The sequence below is a fragment of the Acipenser ruthenus genome, chromosome 37 (assembly GCF_902713425.1).
Source record: "Acipenser ruthenus chromosome 37, fAciRut3.2 maternal haplotype, whole genome shotgun sequence".
NCBI classification, from domain to species: domain Eukaryota; kingdom Metazoa; phylum Chordata; class Actinopteri; order Acipenseriformes; family Acipenseridae; genus Acipenser; species Acipenser ruthenus.
In genome coordinates this window covers 7,129,226-7,149,899 of record NC_081225.1, presented here as the reverse complement: position 1 = coordinate 7,149,899, position 20,674 = coordinate 7,129,226, and the positions used below count along the sequence as shown (strand labels likewise).

At 45.9% G+C, this 20,674-nt stretch overlaps 1 protein-coding gene across 1 annotated transcript in view; it reads left to right on the top strand.

Moving 5' to 3' along the window:
* The first annotated feature begins 1,068 nt into the window (after positions 1-1,068).
* Positions 1,069-20,674, top strand: part of LOC131706758 (uncharacterized) — a 75,980-nt gene continuing 56,374 nt past the window's right edge. The window contains exons 1-3 of the mRNA XM_059008442.1: positions 1,069-1,126; positions 4,891-6,237; positions 8,332-8,396. Coding sequence (XP_058864425.1) covers positions 5,250-6,237; positions 8,332-8,396 — 1,053 coding nt within the window. The 5' untranslated portion in view covers positions 1,069-1,126; positions 4,891-5,249. The remainder of the gene's footprint in view (positions 1,127-4,890; positions 6,238-8,331; positions 8,397-20,674) is intronic.

The following is a 20,674-nucleotide window of genomic DNA, read 5'->3' as shown; positions in this document are numbered from 1 at the left end:
GGGGTTTATTATTATTATTTATTGCAATTATTGACATTAAAAACACAGACGTTTTTGGGAGAACTCTGGTCTGGACATTGCCTTTATTATCACCACTCACATCCTGTTCACAAGTGGTGTCAGAAACGGGATTTTACAATGGACCCTGCAGCACTGAACACCATGATGGAGGCTCAGGCACGGAGGCATGAAGAGACCTTGGCAGCGGTGATGGAGAGGATGAATGCCATGTTCCTCGCGGCCAACCAGAGGAGGGAACCGGTGGCCGAACCAGCAGTAGCGCCTCCGAAACCTAAAGTGGTGAAGATGTCGCTGGAGGATGATCCCGAGGCCTATTTAACATCCTTTGAAAGGCAGGCGACAGCAGCCCTATGGCCTCGGGAGTGGTGGGCTACCCAGCTGGGACCCAATCTGATCGGGGAAGCCCAGGCAGCCTACCACGCTTTAACCCATGAACAAGCCATGGATTATGATGTGGTAAAGAAAGCCATCCTTCAGCGACTGGACATCACGGAGGAGACGCACCGCCGCCGGTTCCGGGAGTACCAACGCCCCGAAGGAGTCCGACCCCGAGTAATGGCCCAGCAGTTGGTGGACCAGGTGACCCGGTGGCTCTGCCCTGGTGAACGCACAGCAGAGGAGGTGGCTGAGATTGTCACCATTGAACAATTTATACAGTTGCTGGGGCCAGAAGCCAGTAATTGGGTCAGCCGGCACCGGCCCACCACGCTGGACGCCGCAGTCAGGTTGGCTGAGGGGTACGAGGACTCTATGCCCACACCGCTGCCCACCCCGATACATCCCACGCCGACCTTCATCAGACCCAGGATGGCGGGCCCAAGGCCTGGGCCCCTTCACCCACACACACCCTTCACGTCTGGACCAGCACCCTCACGTTCCCCAACGGGTGGCCTCGCTCCACAACACTGGAGGCCGAGGTCAACCCCCAGCTGGGGTAGAACAGGGGCCCCCTCCCCGCTGTCAGGTCGGCAGCGGGACAATCAGGCTCCGTGGGCGCCTCTCCCTCTGGAATGTTACGGGTGCCATGGGGTCAGCCACCTTGCCCGGAATTGCCCCTCAGCAATGGAGTGTGGTGCGGCTTCGCATTATTTGGTACCGGCGACAGGTAAGTCCAGGGGTAATGATTGGGAGGGACCTTGTATTGTTGATGTGCGGGTTGGTAATGTGAGCACCCACGCATTAGTGGACTCTGGGTGTGGTCAGACCTTGATTTCGGAAACTCTCTTAGAAGGGGTACCTTGGTGGTCACGTGGGTTAGTGGTCATCTCCTGTATCCATGGAGATAACAAGGACTACCCCCTCACTAAATTAGATGTGACCATTGGTAGTCACACCCGCCGTGTAATTGTGGCGGTGGCAAAAAGGTTGCCATACCCTGTTATTTTAGGTCGAGACTGGCCATGTTTCGAAACAATTATAAACCAAAAGGTAGAGCCAGTCTCCGGTAAGACCATAGGAGCAGCGGGGGAAACTATTGGAGATATTTTTCCGCTGCATGCTGATCTGTTCCCCTCTCGGTTCCGCCCAAAAAAAACTAAACGAGAGAGAAGGGTGGAAAAATGGGAGGGCGCATCAATGACACGAGGTTGGGGTTTGGTAGGAGACTCCTCCACGTCTGATAAACGCCAGGGAAAGGGAATTGGGATCCAGTGTGACCGACCGGGCCGAGTTACTGAGACCCCTAGTGCTGAGGCTACCATATCCCCGCTCGATATACCGAAAGTCTGGGACCGAGATGTTGATCTAGCGTACGAGCAAAAAAATGATCCTACGCTGGCTAACCTCTGGGGGCAGGTTCGGTCTATCGAGGGGAAGGAAGTAGATGGCAATCGGCCGCTCACATACCCTCACCACATTGTGCTTGGGCATTTGCTGTATAGAGTATCCCGAGCCCCGAGCACAGGGCAGACTGTAACACAGTTACTCGTTCCTCAGTCTTTTCGACATGAGATCATGCGGTTGGCTCATGATGTCCCTTGTTCGGGCCACTTAGGTAGCGAAAAGACTCAGGAACGAATATTGGCTCGATTTTACTGGGCGGGAGTGTACAGTGAGGTGAAGCGGTATGTGGCAACCTGTAGAGAGTGCCAACAGGTAGCGCCGGGGCGGGTTCGCCCGGCCCCATTGGTTCCACTGCCCCTGATCAATATCCCCTTTGAACGCATTGCAATGGACATAGTGGGCCCATTGAGCCAGTCTGACTGTGGATATACGCATATTTTAGTAGTGGTGGACTACGCGACCAGATATCCAGAGGCAGTACCATTGAGGTCCACTAGTGCATTAGCGATTGCAAAAGAGTTAGTGCAGATCATAGCGAGAGTAGGGATCCCCAAAGAAATTCTGACTGATCACGGAACTAATTTTATGTCACGGTGTTTAAAGGAACTGTATAAATTATTACAAATTCGATCCATTCGGACCTCCGTTTATCACCCGCAATCGGATGGTTTGGTGGAACGTTTTAATCAGACATTGAAGCAGATGCTGAGGCGGTTTGTCAACCAGGAGCAAAAACATTGGGCTAAACTCCTTCCCTACCTGATGTTTGCAGTGAGAGAGGTGCCTCAGAGCTCGACCGGGTTTTCTCCCTTTGAGCTGCTGTACGGGAGACAGCCACGAGGGGTCCTTGATCTTGTAAAGGAAGGATGGGAGGAGCAAAATAAAGATGCTAAAAACATAGTGAAATATGTAATTATGTTGAGAGATCGCCTGCAATTGGTTGGTCATTTGGCACACGAGAACTTAAAACAGGCTCAGCATCGGCAAGAGCAGCAGTACAATAAACAAGCACGGATTCGGACTTTTCGGCCAGGAGATAAGGTACTGCTGCTACTTCCCACTTCGGAATCTAAACTATACGCTAAGTGGCAGGGACCATATGAGGTGATGCGGGCAATTGGTAATGTAAACTACGAAATCAGACAACCCGATCGCCGGAACAAAACTGAAATTTACCATATTAATTTATTAAAACCCTACAATGAAAGGGAGGCCCTGTTTATAGCCAATGACAGTATAGAAGAGGATTTTGGTCCCTCTGTCAGTACACCAGCTACAGTTAACATTCCGATGGGGGAACAGTTACTTCCTGATCAGAAGTGTGAACTCCGTGGGTTAGTGAAACAATTTGGTGATGTTTTTTCTGACTTGCCTGGCAGAACTAATATGATTGAACATGCTATTATTACTCCCGCAGGTGTCAGGGTTCGAGAGAGACCGTATCGAATCCCGGAGAGTCGCAGGGGTGCCGTTGGCCGGGAGGTGAGGGATATGCTCGAGCTTGGAGTCATTGAGCCTTCCCGGAGCGAGTGGAGCAGCCCGATAGTGATGGTGCCTAAGAAGGACGGCTCCACTCGGTTCTGCGTGGATTTCAGAAAGGTTAATGCCATCTCCAAGTTTGATGCATATCCCATGCCTCGGGTAGACGAGCTCCTCGACCGACTGGGAGGAGCGCGGTTGATTTCGACTTTGGATCTGACGAAGGGATACTGGCAAATTCCACTAACCCAGAGTTCGCAAGAGAAAACTGCTTTCTCTACCCCGGGTGGCTTGTTCCATTTCCAGACCATGCCCTTTGGGTTGCATGGAGCCCCGGCCACCTTTCAGAGACTGATGGACCAGGTCCTAGCGCCCCATCAGCAGTATGCCGCTGCATACATTGATGACGTGGTGATTTTCAGCTCTACCTGGAGAGAGCATATTATTAGACTTTCGGCCGTCCTACAGTCTCTGAGGGAGGCGGGGCTGACGGCTAACCTGGGCAAGTGTGCATTCGGCAAACAAGAAACCCAGTATCTTGGCTTCCTTATGGGTAATGGGCGGGTAAAGCCGATCGCTTCTAAAGTCCAGGCTCTAGTGGAGACGGCGATCCCGAGAACCAAACCGCAGGTGAGATCACTATTGGGGTTAGCAGGCTATTATCGCCGCTTTATCCCCGAGTATGCCACCATAGTTAACCCCTTGGTAGAGCTCACCAAAAAGACGGCTCCAAAAATAGTTAAGTGGACAGGGGAGTGTCAGGGGGCCTTTGACACGATTAAGAGGAGACTATGCCAGGCCCCAGCACTTATTTCACCAGATTTCAGTAAGGAGTTCATCCTCCAGACCGATGCCTCCCAGATTGGTCTGGGGGCGGTCCTGTCCCAGCAAGTTGACGGGGTAGAACACCCGATTATTTACACGAGCAAAAAATTGGCTCCACGGGAGATTAACTACTCCGTCATTGAGAAGGAGTGTTTGGCCATCAAATGGGCCACTCATGCCCTTCGTTATTACTTGCTGGGGCGTTCTTTCACTCTTGTCACTGATCATGCTCCTTTAAGGTGGTTGCATACGATGAAGGACAATAACGCTCGGATAACTCGGTGGTATCTGGCGCTGCAACCCTTCCACTATACAGTGAAACATCGTGCGGGTAAGGAGCATCAAAATGCAGATTTTTTTTCAAGGGAGGGGGGCCCATTGGGGAACTTAGAATTGGCCGAGTGTGCCTTCGGCATCACTCTGAGGGGTGAGATGTGTGACAGAGAGAGAAAGAATTCAAACTGTAAATCTCCCTCCCGACCAAAGAAGGCGCTTGGTAAGGTGGATCGTATGCTTCCTCCTAGATGGACTGCCTTGACGGTAGGCAGAAACCGGAAGGTGACCATATTAGGGGGAGCGCGTAGTTGCATGTACCTGGAAGGATTCCATTGCAATCAGCTGCGGGGCGAGCCCCTAGTGGAGAAACCATGGCAACGGGTTGCTTGCAGGGATGAGGTTCTGGGTACAAAAGGGGAAGCAGCTACGTTAGTACGCCCCTTGCGCTGATGACGATATTCAGCCGGAGCCTGTGTGTTTGTTATTGTTTTTTTGTGTCGTTATCAGAGGAGGAGTGAGAGTCGGGAGCTGCAGCCGCGGAGCCAGCATTAGACCCGGAGCACGTCCCTCACAGCACAACACAGCACAGCACCAGCACTCACCACGACCCCGGAAGAAAGAGCACAGTTTCGTGCACGGAGGATTGTGGTTCAGGAGTGTCATTCTTTTGTTATTAAGGACTGTAACCCTGCCGTGTTCCCCCCGATACCATCGCTGGGAAAAGGGGGGGGGGTTATTATTATTATTTATTGCAATTATTGACATTAAAAACACAGACGTTTTTGGGAGAACTCTGGTCTGGACATTGCCTTTATTATCACCACTCACATCCTGTTCACAAGTGGTGTCAGAAACGGGATTTTACAATGGACCCTGCAGCACTGAACACCATGATGGAGGCTCAGGCACGGAGGCATGAAGAGACCTTGGCAGCGGTGATGGAGAGGATGAATGCCATGTTCCTCGCGGCCAACCAGAGGAGGGAACCGGTGGCCGAACCAGCAGTAGCGCCTCCGAAACCTAAAGTGGTGAAGATGTCGCTGGAGGATGATCCCGAGGCCTATTTAACATCCTTTGAAAGGCAGGCGACAGCAGCCCTATGGCCTCGGGAGTGGTGGGCTACCCAGCTGGGACCCAATCTGATCGGGGAAGCCCAGGCAGCCTACCACGCTTTAACCCATGAACAAGCCATGGATTATGATGTGGTAAAGAAAGCCATCCTTCAGCGACTGGACATCACGGAGGAGACGCACCGCCGCCGGTTCCGGGAGTACCAACGCCCCGAAGGAGTCCGACCCCGAGTAATGGCCCAGCAGTTGGTGGACCAGGTGACCCGGTGGCTCTGCCCTGGTGAACGCACAGCAGAGGAGGTGGCTGAGATTGTCACCATTGAACAATTTATACAGTTGCTGGGGCCAGAAGCCAGTAATTGGGTCAGCCGGCACCGGCCCACCACGCTGGACGCCGCAGTCAGGTTGGCTGAGGGGTACGAGGACTCTATGCCCACACCGCTGCCCACCCCGATACATCCCACGCCGACCTTCATCAGACCCAGGATGGCGGGCCCAAGGCCTGGGCCCCTTCACCCACACACACCCTTCACGTCTGGACCAGCACCCTCACGTTCCCCAACGGGTGGCCTCGCTCCACAACACTGGAGGCCGAGGTCAACCCCCAGCTGGGGTAGAACAGGGGCCCCCTCCCCGCTGTCAGGTCGGCAGCGGGACAATCAGGCTCCGTGGGCGCCTCTCCCTCTGGAATGTTACGGGTGCCATGGGGTCAGCCACCTTGCCCGGAATTGCCCCTCAGCAATGGAGTGTGGTGCGGCTTCGCATTATTTGGTACCGGCGACAGGTAAGTCCAGGGGTAATGATTGGGAGGGACCTTGTATTGTTGATGTGCGGGTTGGTAATGTGAGCACCCACGCATTAGTGGACTCTGGGTGTGGTCAGACCTTGATTTCGGAAACTCTCTTAGAAGGGGTACCTTGGTGGTCACGTGGGTTAGTGGTCATCTCCTGTATCCATGGAGATAACAAGGACTACCCCCTCACTAAATTAGATGTGACCATTGGTAGTCACACCCGCCGTGTAATTGTGGCGGTGGCAAAAAGGTTGCCATACCCTGTTATTTTAGGTCGAGACTGGCCATGTTTCGAAACAATTATAAACCAAAAGGTAGAGCCAGTCTCCGGTAAGACCATAGGAGCAGCGGGGGAAACTATTGGAGATATTTTTCCGCTGCATGCTGATCTGTTCCCCTCTCGGTTCCGCCCAAAAAAAACTAAACGAGAGAGAAGGGTGGAAAAATGGGAGGGCGCATCAATGACACGAGGTTGGGGTTTGGTAGGAGACTCCTCCACGTCTGATAAACGCCAGGGAAAGGGAATTGGGATCCAGTGTGACCGACCGGGCCGAGTTACTGAGACCCCTAGTGCTGAGGCTACCATATCCCCGCTCGATATACCGAAAGTCTGGGACCGAGATGTTGATCTAGCGTACGAGCAAAAAAATGATCCTACGCTGGCTAACCTCTGGGGGCAGGTTCGGTCTATCGAGGGGAAGGAAGTAGATGGCAATCGGCCGCTCACATACCCTCACCACATTGTGCTTGGGCATTTGCTGTATAGAGTATCCCGAGCCCCGAGCACAGGGCAGACTGTAACACAGTTACTCGTTCCTCAGTCTTTTCGACATGAGATCATGCGGTTGGCTCATGATGTCCCTTGTTCGGGCCACTTAGGTAGCGAAAAGACTCAGGAACGAATATTGGCTCGATTTTACTGGGCGGGAGTGTACAGTGAGGTGAAGCGGTATGTGGCAACCTGTAGAGAGTGCCAACAGGTAGCGCCGGGGCGGGTTCGCCCGGCCCCATTGGTTCCACTGCCCCTGATCAATATCCCCTTTGAATGCATTGCAATGGACATAGTGGGCCCATTGAGCCAGTCTGACTGTGGATATACGCATATTTTAGTAGTGGTGGACTACGCGACCAGATATCCAGAGGCAGTACCATTGAGGTCCACTAGTGCATTAGCGATTGCAAAAGAGTTAGTGCAGATCATAGCGAGAGTAGGGATCCCCAAAGAAATTCTGACTGATCACGGAACTAATTTTATGTCACGGTGTTTAAAGGAACTGTATAAATTATTACAAATTCGATCCATTCGGACCTCCGTTTATCACCCGCAATCGGATGGTTTGGTGGAACGTTTTAATCAGACATTGAAGCAGATGCTGAGGCGGTTTGTCAACCAGGAGCAAAAACATTGGGCTAAACTCCTTCCCTACCTGATGTTTGCAGTGAGAGAGGTGCCTCAGAGCTCGACCGGGTTTTCTCCCTTTGAGCTGCTGTACGGGAGACAGCCACGAGGGGTCCTTGATCTTGTAAAGGAAGGATGGGAGGAGCAAAATAAAGATGCTAAAAACATAGTGAAATATGTAATTATGTTGAGAGATCGCCTGCAATTGGTTGGTCATTTGGCACACGAGAACTTAAAACAGGCTCAGCATCGGCAAGAGCAGCAGTACAATAAACAAGCACGGATTCGGACTTTTCGGCCAGGAGATAAGGTACTGCTGCTACTTCCCACTTCGGAATCTAAACTATACGCTAAGTGGCAGGGACCATATGAGGTGATGCGGGCAATTGGTAATGTAAACTACGAAATCAGACAACCCGATCGCCGGAACAAAACTGAAATTTACCATATTAATTTATTAAAACCCTACAATGAAAGGGAGGCCCTGTTTATAGCCAATGACAGTATAGAAGAGGATTTTGGTCCCTCTGTCAGTACACCAGCTACAGTTAACATTCCGATGGGGGAACAGTTACTTCCTGATCAGAAGTGTGAACTCCGTGGGTTAGTGAAACAATTTGGTGATGTTTTTTCTGACTTGCCTGGCAGAACTAATATGATTGAACATGCTATTATTACTCCCGCAGGTGTCAGGGTTCGAGAGAGACCGTATCGAATCCCGGAGAGTCGCAGGGGTGCCGTTGGCCGGGAGGTGAGGGATATGCTCGAGCTTGGAGTCATTGAGCCTTCCCGGAGCGAGTGGAGCAGCCCGATAGTGATGGTGCCTAAGAAGGACGGCTCCACTCGGTTCTGCGTGGATTTCAGAAAGGTTAATGCCATCTCCAAGTTTGATGCATATCCCATGCCTCGGGTAGACGAGCTCCTCGACCGACTGGGAGGAGCGCGGTTGATTTCGACTTTGGATCTGACGAAGGGATACTGGCAAATTCCACTAACCCAGAGTTCGCAAGAGAAAACTGCTTTCTCTACCCCGGGTGGCTTGTTCCATTTCCAGACCATGCCCTTTGGGTTGCATGGAGCCCCGGCCACCTTTCAGAGACTGATGGACCAGGTCCTAGCGCCCCATCAGCAGTATGCCGCTGCATACATTGATGACGTGGTGATTTTCAGCTCTACCTGGAGAGAGCATATTATTAGACTTTCGGCCGTCCTACAGTCTCTGAGGGAGGCGGGGCTGACGGCTAACCTGGGCAAGTGTGCATTCGGCAAACAAGAAACCCAGTATCTTGGCTTCCTTATGGGTAATGGGCGGGTAAAGCCGATCGCTTCTAAAGTCCAGGCTCTAGTGGAGACGGCGATCCCGAGAACCAAACCGCAGGTGAGATCACTATTGGGGTTAGCAGGCTATTATCGCCGCTTTATCCCCGAGTATGCCACCATAGTTAACCCCTTGGTAGAGCTCACCAAAAAGACGGCTCCAAAAATAGTTAAGTGGACAGGGGAGTGTCAGGGGGCCTTTGACACGATTAAGAGGAGACTATGCCAGGCCCCAGCACTTATTTCACCAGATTTCAGTAAGGAGTTCATCCTCCAGACCGATGCCTCCCAGATTGGTCTGGGGGCGGTCCTGTCCCAGCAAGTTGACGGGGTAGAACACCCGATTATTTACATGAGCAAAAAATTGGCTCCACGGGAGATTAACTACTCCGTCATTGAGAAGGAGTGTTTGGCCATCAAATGGGCCACTCATGCCCTTCGTTATTACTTGCTGGGGCGTTCTTTCACTCTTGTCACTGATCATGCTCCTTTAAGGTGGTTGCATACGATGAAGGACAATAACGCTCGGATAACTCGGTGGTATCTGGCGCTGCAACCCTTCCACTATACAGTGAAACATCGTGCGGGTAAGGAGCATCAAAATGCAGATTTTTTTTCAAGGGAGGGGGGCCCATTGGGGAACTTAGAATTGGCCGAGTGTGCCTTCGGCATCACTCTGAGGGGTGAGATGTGTGACAGAGAGAGAAAGAATTCAAACTGTAAATCTCCCTCCCGACCAAAGAAGGCGCTTGGTAAGGTGGATCGTATGCTTCCTCCTAGATGGACTGCCTTGACGGTAGGCAGAAACCGGAAGGTGACCATATTAGGGGGAGCGCGTAGTTGCATGTACCTGGAAGGATTCCATTGCAATCAGCTGCGGGGCGAGCCCCTAGTGGAGAAACCATGGCAACGGGTTGCTTGCAGGGATGAGGTTCTGGGTACAAAAGGGGAAGCAGCTACGTTAGTACGCCCCTTGCGCTGATGACGATATTCAGCCGGAGCCTGTGTGTTTGTTATTGTTTTTTTGTGTCGTTATCAGAGGAGGAGTGAGAGTCGGGAGCTGCAGCCGCGGAGCCAGCATTAGACCCGGAGCACGTCCCTCACAGCACAACACAGCACAGCACCAGCACTCACCACGACCCCGGAAGAAAGAGCACAGTTTCGTGCACGGAGGATTGTGGTTCAGGAGTGTCATTCTTTTGTTATTAAGGACTGTAACCCTGCCGTGTTCCCCCCGATACCATCGCTGGGAAAAGGGGGGGGGGGTTTATTATTATTATTTATTGCAATTATTGACATTAAAAACACAGACGTTTTTGGGAGAACTCTGGTCTGGACATTGCCTTTATTATCACCACTCACATCCTGTTCACATTGTGTAAGAGAAGTTAAATACACAACATGTATGCCCTGTCATTTAAAGTGGTTTAGCTAAACTTTGTTAAAGATTAATATAGAGGTACCAAGTCATTACAATGATCCTCCTATAAATCATTCCTAATTAATCAATAAATCAATCAGCCCCTCAGCCTAATTCTCCTATAAGCATAGAAGGATACAATACAATACAATAAAATACAAATGTATTTTTATATAGTGCCCTTCATGCCAAGGCATCCCAGAGTGCTGTACAAAGTTAAAAACAAAACAAAATAGCTCATGTAAACAGTACACTCCAGTTATAACCAATTATTTAAATTATTTTCAAAGAATCCAGTGTTTCAGCCTGCCTAATGGTAATCGGAATAGAGTTCCACAACTGAGGAGCACAACAGCAAAAAGCTCAGGCTCCAGCTGTTTTAAGACGACTTTTTGGAATAATTAAAAGTTCTGCATTTTCTGATCTCAAAGAACGACTGGGAACATACAGAGTTAGTAGTTCTTGGAGATAGGATGGTCCTAATCCATGAAGGGCCTTATAAGTTATTACAGCAACTTTAAAATCAATTCAGTGGATCACTGGTAACCAATGTAAGGACCTAAGCACTGTAATTCCGTCTATGGCTATTGCATGATTATAAACCATCTATAATGATTTATTAACATTCTATAACATAGTTATTAAGCATATAGTATATATTTATAAAACATTAATAAACAGCACCTTAATATAAAGTGTTACCGAGAAAGCAGTCTGGCAGCTGCATCCTGAACAAGCTGAATCCTTCTGAGTTTAGTGGCAGTGTAGCAGGGCAGGAGCCCTGCACATGAAGAGGTGGTTTGTGTGTGAACACATTGTTAATTTAATATTGTGTAAATGTGTGTAATGGTTATTTAATTTATTGCAGTACCTGACGCTCCTGGGATCGCCTGCCTGCTGTGTGTGATTGCCAGCTGTGGATGATCAGCGGGTAGGTGTGTTCCAGCACGGCGTCAGGTATAAAGAGGTGCTGTTTGTTCACCTCGGGGCTGAAGATCGTCCACGCTACCCAAGCATAGTGAGAGAAATAAGTTGCTGAAATCCTCCGATCGCCGTGATGGTGAACCGGGATTGGAGCCAAAAGAAGCTGCCAAAACCGCCGACGGCCGGAGTCGGGGTTTGTGTTGATACATAAAGATTAGTTCGGGGATGGTAGATCCCTTTATAGTATAGCGAAGTGAGCAAGCGGGACCTCCATGCATTAGGGAGTAGCGCACGCCGTTTTTACGGCACCTTTTATTTTATAGTTTTTTGTATTGTGTTTTATTTTGTTTTTCGTATGCTGGCCGTATGCACTCAGTGAGCTACCATGGTTGGTAGTGTCACGTGAGCTGTTGTGTGTATGTGTGTAAATAAAATCCTGCACGCCTGCGGGGCGTGTCAATTTCAACCTGTCTGGTCTCCTGCCTGTCACTCAGCAGCGAATGCACGCACCCACAAGCAAGAACTGTATTCAAAGCACTGTAAATAGTATAACGAAAGGAGAAATAGTCGGGTGTAATTAGGTTTTATTTATTTATTATATTATTGAGTATGTCACATAAACATTTATTTTCAAAACAAATCAAAACAAGAAAATGTAAATACATAAACATCTGAACAGACATTGGTTTACAACATACATATTTATAAAACTGAAACGATAGCAATACATTTTTTACTTTTCAACAGCAATCGGTTTATTATCAGATGAGCAAAAGCAACTGAACAATGTATACAAATAACCTTAGAAAAAAACATTTTACAGAAGCGCACAGCACAAGAAGTTATATAAAAAAGTCTAATTTATTATTCTTTTTTCGACAAAAGGGTATTCCTTTACCTTGAGTCTAAGGCTGTTCACAATCAACACAGACAATGCGCTTCTCAACGCCGCCTTTCTGCACAGGGCACAGCTGTCTGGTTTTATTTTTATTGCACTTGCCAACCTGGCATTGGCGTCTCTTGCGGCTCTCAGCTCTGTTCCAAATGCTTCTTGTGAAGTTGCTGTGCTAACTGTAAAATATATTATCTCCTTGGTAAATTATTCTCTGTGCATTCTTTGTAAAGTACCCAGAAGTTGATGGCTGCTAGGTCCAATACATTGTAAAACACCTGAACAGGCCACCGTCGGGAGCCAGCTTTCACAGAATACTTCCGTGCCATCTGATCCAAAACATCAACTCCATATTTGGTTGCATTGTAAAACTCCACGGTCTCTGGTATTTATTCTCACTAGTCCCGATGCTAATTGACTGACCAAAGCAGTGCAGCTGGCAAGCAGGCGCCAGTCTTCAAAAGGCTGATTGAATCAGATTAGAGACCACAGCTAAACACATTGCGGGCTGATAAATAAAAATAATAAAGTAGAATACTGTTCTGTATAATCAAAATACAATTGTGTTTTGAGTGGCCGTCAATGTGACTGCTCCCGGGGCTTTTAGGTATAATGTAATATATCTCCTTTATTTCTGCACTTAAGTGTTTCATGACTGCTGTGGCGCTTCTAGTGTTAATTTGGCAACATTTTTCAAATCTTTACGTTCCATCCTTCCCTGCCCTGCAAACAGTTGCACAATTGGTTGCATTGGTTTAGTACTTTCAGACTTGATCAACCATTGATGATGTCTTCTACTGGAGGTTGTCTTATATTTCATCTGTCTCGAAATGGATGCATATGTGGATAGAGTGATCATAAGCAATTTGGTTTGAGAAAGAGACACAGCTTTATTTATGCCCCTCTTCCTGGTCCATTAGTATGAGCTTGTTTGTGCTTGTTTGTGCATTCTTATGATTGTCTGGTCAATGTTCATCTTATTCTGTGGGGTCTGACTCCATTGAATAAGACATGACTAATATCTGACTAATCCTCTGACTTTTAATCCTTTATTGAGGCTACTCAAGGTTAACAGACTTCTGTTTACACAATTGATGGGTTTAGTTTTTACAGCACTGTTTAAATTCAGCATCTTCGTTTGCTGTCTTTCACTGTTTTGAGTCAGTTTTCTTACGTGAGTCTTTGATTCATGGATAATCACTTTTTAATTTAGTCCCAACTGTTGTTTCTGTGATTTGGGCCATGGTAGCGCATCTGCATAAAAAAAATACTCAATATGTTATGACCGCCAGTGACTGCAGTTTCCGGTGGTTTTCAGCACATGTTGCCGCTTCAGAGACTGTTTTGACACATTAGTCAATTTGGTCATTATGTTATGAATTAGTCAGTTATGAGGACTCCAACTATCATCCCCATTGGGAAGTCACAGAAATGATTTCACATGATTGTTGTGGAATAGTTGAACATAACTGCTATACAGCTTAGGTCTACTGGGTCACATGGCATGGGACTAGTAACTTTTTCCAGTTTTACCTACGTTATCTAATGCATTATCAGTGCAAGTGCAACGGTAGCATGGTAATTTATATTTTGACATATAAATGAAACCAACATATCCTTAACCAATATATAATGATGTACATCAGTGGTTGGCAATTAAATTTGATGGCAGGCCAAATGACCCTCGGGCCACTTGCAATACCACCAGCCGCCCTCATTAAATTTTTCATAACGGAACGAAGCATTTAAAATAAAAATGTATGCTACTTTTGGATTGTGTTTTATGTTATTCTGCGTTCCTGTTTATCATATGAGGATTCGAGTACCATAGCGAGGCATAAATGTATCATCACAATCAGCAAGTACTGTACTTTGGAAACGATATTGCAAAACACTTAATTTTCTGCTTACTCACAAGAAATATATGAAGGTCATACAGGGAATCCCCCATGACAGCCCCCTTGCGGTAATATTAAAATGAAGTTCCGCTGTCTTGGTACAGCCCTGCCAGGAGGCATCAGTGGGGCCGGATTTGGCCCGCAGGCCACCATTTGCCGACCAAATGGTACTTCCAATGCTATCTCAATATGTTACAAACATTTCTGTAAGTTTGTGTATCAAGTCTGAGTGTAGGCCAGCAGCTGTTTTCTAAGAATGTCCTCCAAAGTATGTTTATATCTAATAATACAAGAAAAGTACAGCAAATAGCAGACATTTAATGTAAGATTTACAATTCATGTATTGGCAGACAAGTCCTTAAAAAACAAACTGTGTTTTAATAGGTAGTCGTGGATCCCACAGGGCACTGTTCTCAGACTAGATAGCAGAGAGTTATGCCACTATTCAGCCTAAAGTTCCAACATCTACAAGCAGAGCGTAAAGACTTACTGAGAGGGAAATAGATCTTTTTAAACACCAAAGCATTTACTGGGCTTTATGAAGCAGTAAGCATCCCCCTGGCCTTGGTGAGAAGTGACATAGATCATTTATACTGCTTAGGCACTGTTTATTAAAAGGGGAGGAACCTAATGTAATGCATTTAATGCAGGAGTATACAGAATAATCTAAAGTGATAATAAATGTGTTTATTTATTAAAGGGACACTGATTGATCTGGATATTATACATGTTTACATGTTTTTTTTTCATTAATCTTTACCCTACAGCAGATATTCCCATCCAGGAGTAAATTCCAGGTGGTCCCAGAAAATTCCCAACATTAGTTTGTTGAGTCAACCCATTCCCATACACCAGGATCATTAATCTGCTCTCAAACTGTCAGCAGGCTCTATGCCTCCTCACAGCTTTCCATTGATATTTACCCATCTATCCTGAAGAATAGGCAACATTTCTCATTCTAGGGCCAATCAATCAATGCTAAAATGTAAAAGCGTGCTGCCGTCTGTGATTATGGACCCTGTAACAGGACGGCTTGGTGGTGACGTCCCCAGACCAGGAAGCTGACTGACACACAAGCACAGGCACTGCAAGCTGAAACGCTGGGGCGCATATTTATTATATTCCAAAAATAAACAAAACACTTGTACAAAACACTGCTCACAGAGCAAGATAAAAGTGCATACAAAAACAAAACCGATCACAAAAATAATCCCTTGACCCAAAACAAGTATCGTGCTAGTCCTTCCAGCACGAGTAGCAATTGTTCTTTTTTTAAAAATCTTTCTCCTTCACTCTCTCTCTCTCGTTCCTCCTCTTTGAACACCCACCGCATTCAGCAAACGCTGCAGGTTTTTATACATGTAGTCATCTCCAGATTAGCAAACACTTAATCAATCTTGATTACCACATTCTGCACGAGACTTTTATATCTGCGTGGTCGACAGCCAGTCTGTTAATAATTTATTCGCTGCTGACCGCGCATTCTCACGAGATGTCCGGCAGAGACGAGATGTTAACATCGCCTCTGCCAGACCACATTTAAACTAGAACCATAATACATTAAATCACCCATGCTACATAACCCCAAACAATATATTCAAATAATAATACATTTATCAGCAGGGCTTTTCACAGACCCTATTCACAAAGTTTTAACTTGTTTCATCACATGTCTGTATGTCTGAGTAAAATACTCTTTAAAATTCTCAAGACTGTTCTTGGCTGAAAATCAACAAGCCATCGGAGGTCTAGAAGAGTTTTGTGAATATAAAACTGTATTTTATTTATTATTATTATTATTATTATTATTATTATTATTATTATTATTATTATTATTATTATTATTATTATTTGTTTATTTAGCAGACAATGAGTCAGACTTACAGAGACTAGGGTGTGTGAACTATGCATCAGCTGCAGAGTCACTTACAATTACGTCTCACCTGAAAGACGGAGCACAAGGAGGTTAAGTGACTTGCTCAGGGTCACACAATGAGTCAGTGGCTGAGGTGGGATTTGAACCAGGGACCTCCTGGTTACAAGCCCTTTTCTTTAACCACTGGACAAAAACATACTTTGTTAAACGCTAATCAATGTTACATATCAACAAATAACCAGTACAGTAGTCTCCGCATATAGGAACACCTCTTAAGAGAACACTTCGGCTTGGGGAACAACCTTGTGGTGAAACAGAATTTTCCCATTTTAAATGCTCCGCTAAAGGAACAGGATTTTTGCTTAGAAGAACACCTTTTTGGCACATTTTATCAGTATGGGCAGCAGGTACTTACCAATGTTCATTCTGGGAATGGAGAACAAGTGAACCCGCTTTGTCCAGGGGATCTAGACGTTAGGTGTGAAGGTAGGAGTGAGGCCTCTAGTAGCCATTGGGAGGGATTTGGAAAAGGCCCTTGTTCTACCTGTCCTCGCTCTGACTGCCACAGCTCAGACTGCCCTTGGTCGTGTGGCCCTTAGACTGCCACAGCACAGACTGCCCTTGGTCGTGTGGCCCTTGGTCGTGTGGCCCTTAGACGGCTGCTGCTTAGAACAGCTGGTGTTCTAAGACACTGTTTGTCAATTTATACTATCCTGTAGGCCTATAGCCATATACTCTAGGCCTACAATATTCTAATCAACCTCACGATTCAACACAGCCGAGCACAGTTTACAAAACTTTAATTACAATTGTTAAAGGCAGGGATAGTTACCCCAGCAACAACGATTTTAACTAGCTAATTAAATAAAATCCACTTACCTGGTTATATGTTGAGTCGCCCAGCAGCAGCACGGAGTTCAGAAAATGAGCAGAGACACACAGCATGTGTGGCCTCGGTTGCAAGGTAAACTCCTTGTTTTTTTTAAGGCGCTACACACCGAGGTGGGCTGACCGAGGAAGCCGGTGAGGTCTACTCTACAGCGGGGCAGGTAGAAATGCAGCCCCGGTGGACACGACTGTTTCTTTTTTTTCTTTTGTCTATAAACTGCAGTGCAGCTAATCCACAGCACAACGCAGGCCAAGCGAGGTTGTGCGATTGGGTCACACACAAGTGAACATGTAACAACAGTAGGATATTATTTATTTTTGCCCAACTGCACGTAAGCAATTAGAATTGCTCAACGGCGGGGTTACAGCAGAACCTAGCCCCGGCGGAGGAACTACGTTCTCCCCAAAACTGTAGGCTGAAAAGACACACACACACTAATTCCTTTAAATCAATACTGCACAGGCAGTCGCATACAAACGACAGACAGTAAAGAAGCAAGTCTGCAACACAAGTGAGGCAGGCTGCTGAAGAAAAGAGACAAAAAAGAGACTGATTCCACGAAAGCGGCAAGCCAGCTTTCAGCACAATTGCAGGGGAACTGCAGTCGACCCGGAAAAGTTATTTTAGTGTACACTCAGTATCAGCACAGAATGTCTTACCTTTCCTTCTTGAGAGGCAAAAAGAGGAATGGCTTCTGTGGGTTGACTGTTTTGATCCCTCGGGCTTGACTGAGGACATCGCCCCAGGAAGGGGCCTATCGGCAGCTCTGATATAAAGAGCTCAGTAATAGTTAATGTATTACATTTTCTCATAATCATTGATTAGTACTGTAAAAAAGCATATACTGAAAATAATCGTAACACAAACATTAATACTGCAATGACTTAATGGCATGAAGCATATTCAGAAAGACATAAAATCGCATTTACAATTATACAGGTAGCAAAAAGAAAATCTGTCATTGTCACTTTTCAGTAATGAGTCAATCTGCAAGTAAATCATATTATAGAAAAAAAAAATGACCTGATGAAAACACAGCTTGAAATGCTGACAGGGTGACCCATTTACAGAGGAACTCTCCTTGGCTTAACACTCGCAAACTCGTATTTTGAACTGGTTAAAAATTGTGTTTGATGGAGAAAATCGCCAAGTTTGAAAGACATTCTTGTTCAATTGAAGACCTCAAGTAGTTTCAACTTACTGAAGCTCTGTTCACAAGATGCTGCCGTGACGGGTAAAATAAATACGCAAAGCTTTTTCAGTGTTGGGATAAGTGGCGCTCAGACAATACTGGTGAATGACGTTCAAAAGAATTTGTGGAGTGGCTGTAGAGCAATCTGGGAGGATGGTAGCAGCCTTGAACTAGAAACAATTTTAGCCACAATTTCAATTGCATGCAAATCCTTAGGGTACTTCATTACCAAGTCAGTCGTACACAAAGAGGCATGTTTGACAGGGCAGGCCTGGTAAGGAACTGGAAGTCTGAGGATATCTCAGACAGTGTCTCATATCACCACTGAAGTTGCGCAATCAGTGTGTCAGAAACGCTGTTTAACTGTATTTTGAAAGCTTGCTCAGCAGTGATTTTGAAACCTTTGTCGTGGGCTAGTTCTAACCTTCCATTTCCTTTTTTCAGGAAATTCTGCAGAAAGACACATGGATTGAGCATGGTTAGCTGCATCCTTCATTACTGGATCTACCCCTTCATCATGCATATGTTGCAGTCCGTTCCACAATCCGCTTATCGGTTTTGCAGCTTGGTCAACAGATAAGCCTTTGGTTTGCAAAGCTTGGCTGACACAGTCGATATTACTTAAAATTCGGTCCCACATAAACAGAGTGCAAATGAATTTGAAATTGATTTGCATTATGAGGCTCTGTTCGAATATTTCGTGCAATGCCTGGAGAACACCAGGCAGTTGCTAACATAAGGGCTTGATAGCACAGCCTTTTGATGACCACCTGGTGTCACTGTGACCTTTATTACATAGGTGCTTAATACGTGTTATGAAACATGTATTTACATTTCAGACTTTTTTATAGTGAATAAATAAATAAACAGTCATGTACACTGCAGGGGAGATGAACGACAAATATGCCATAATAACGAACTGGCAACGCCATGTTGTTGGTTTGGGTAGAACCAGGTTCTATATTCGTGCATGCAATCTTCAGACTATGCTGTGGGGGCGCTGACAGCTGTGTGAAAACATTGAGAACTGCAAAATTATTACTTTAGTGGCAATGCATTTCATTCATTTTTCTGCCCCTCATGGCTTTTTGCCCGGGGCAGCTGCCCCATTCGCCCAGCTGTAGTTATGGCTCTGGGTTTAGCCAGCTCACAGAGAAGAAAGAGACAGATCTTCTCTGAAACCCATCATCTCAGGCGAGTCTTCATGTTTGGCACTGAGATTATTATGTTGCAGAGGGATTACTACCTTGAAGACATACTGTATGTAACCAGTAGCTGAATGTATGTGCAAATGTCTGTACTCCTCTGTTGAGAAAGTGCTGTACATTTTTATTAAAAACTAATTTCCCTGAAGCATAACCTTTTGCCTGTGTATTTGTTTCAGTCTGTTGAGTCTATTCATTTTAATGTATTCCTTTACAACATTATTTTTTTTACTGACAGTTATTCTGTACCTTTTGTTTTCCTACATATGCTTTTTTTCTTTTTAACTCTGTTTATTGTTTTTCAATACCAATCAAACATTACTTCATCCACTGAAAGCAAATGCAAGGGTCTCTAGAAAGAAAGAAAGAAAGAAAGAGTGACACACTTAGTAATTCATTTATGAGGTTTATGGAAGTGATGGAAGATTAAGTTGATCGAATGTGCTAGGAAGGGTTGCCAGGCCTGATAGAACTTCTCAGTGGATCCCCTAAGTGTAAATGTTATCAACTCCAATTTAGGGAAATACATATGATCCCTGACCCTGTGAACATATGAGGGTGGGGCAGCCTGCTTTCAACCAAACAAAATCATCTGTCTGGCCAATAGGGCTGCGAAGCCTACAGATGTTTTTTTTTACTTAATTTGTTTTCAGTCCCTGTTTACTGTAGCACATAGTACAGAAGCAGCACTGTTAAATCTTGCGTAAAAGCATCTCAAAATTACAGATAATGAAGCCGACAGCCCCAAACCTTCTTAAAGTAGCTTTGAACCTACCCTGCTCACTTTTGCCCATATGTGTGATTAAATGCGAAGGTACCGGTGTCTTTAATAAAGCAATAGGGCAAAGTAGAAATATAAGTACGGATGAGCTGCGAGTTTCTTTGTTAACAGTGCAGTGTATTACCACCTGATTTCCACGGCAACCTCTTCATTGAAGGGTCACTTTGGTGGATAAAAATATGCTTTCTTTCTCATACTTATTATAAAGTGGGATCCATCTACATGTGTATTCTCTCTTATTGTCTTCCTCTTCTTACAATACAGTTACTTGGGGTGGGGGGCATGCTTGATCATGTGTATGATATATGATTGTAAAATCTTTGAAGGTAGTATTTAAAGAAGCTCCTTTTGATTTATCATCAAATCCTTTACTGAACAAGGTATTGATATTTTCGGTATTGCTACAGCCAGGCACTGATACAATTCTGCACCCAGACCTTGTAATGAATTGGCTTCTCAGCCCGCTGTATTGAATGGAAATGCAAGAGCTGGATGCAAACTGCAAACCATATGGTTCAAAGACTAACGTCTTACCATTCAACTAAGTACATGTCTTATGCTGATATCTGTATTATTAAAAAAAAGGTATAATATCTGCTATTGGCACAGTGTTGAAATCGATTTTAAACTAGTCC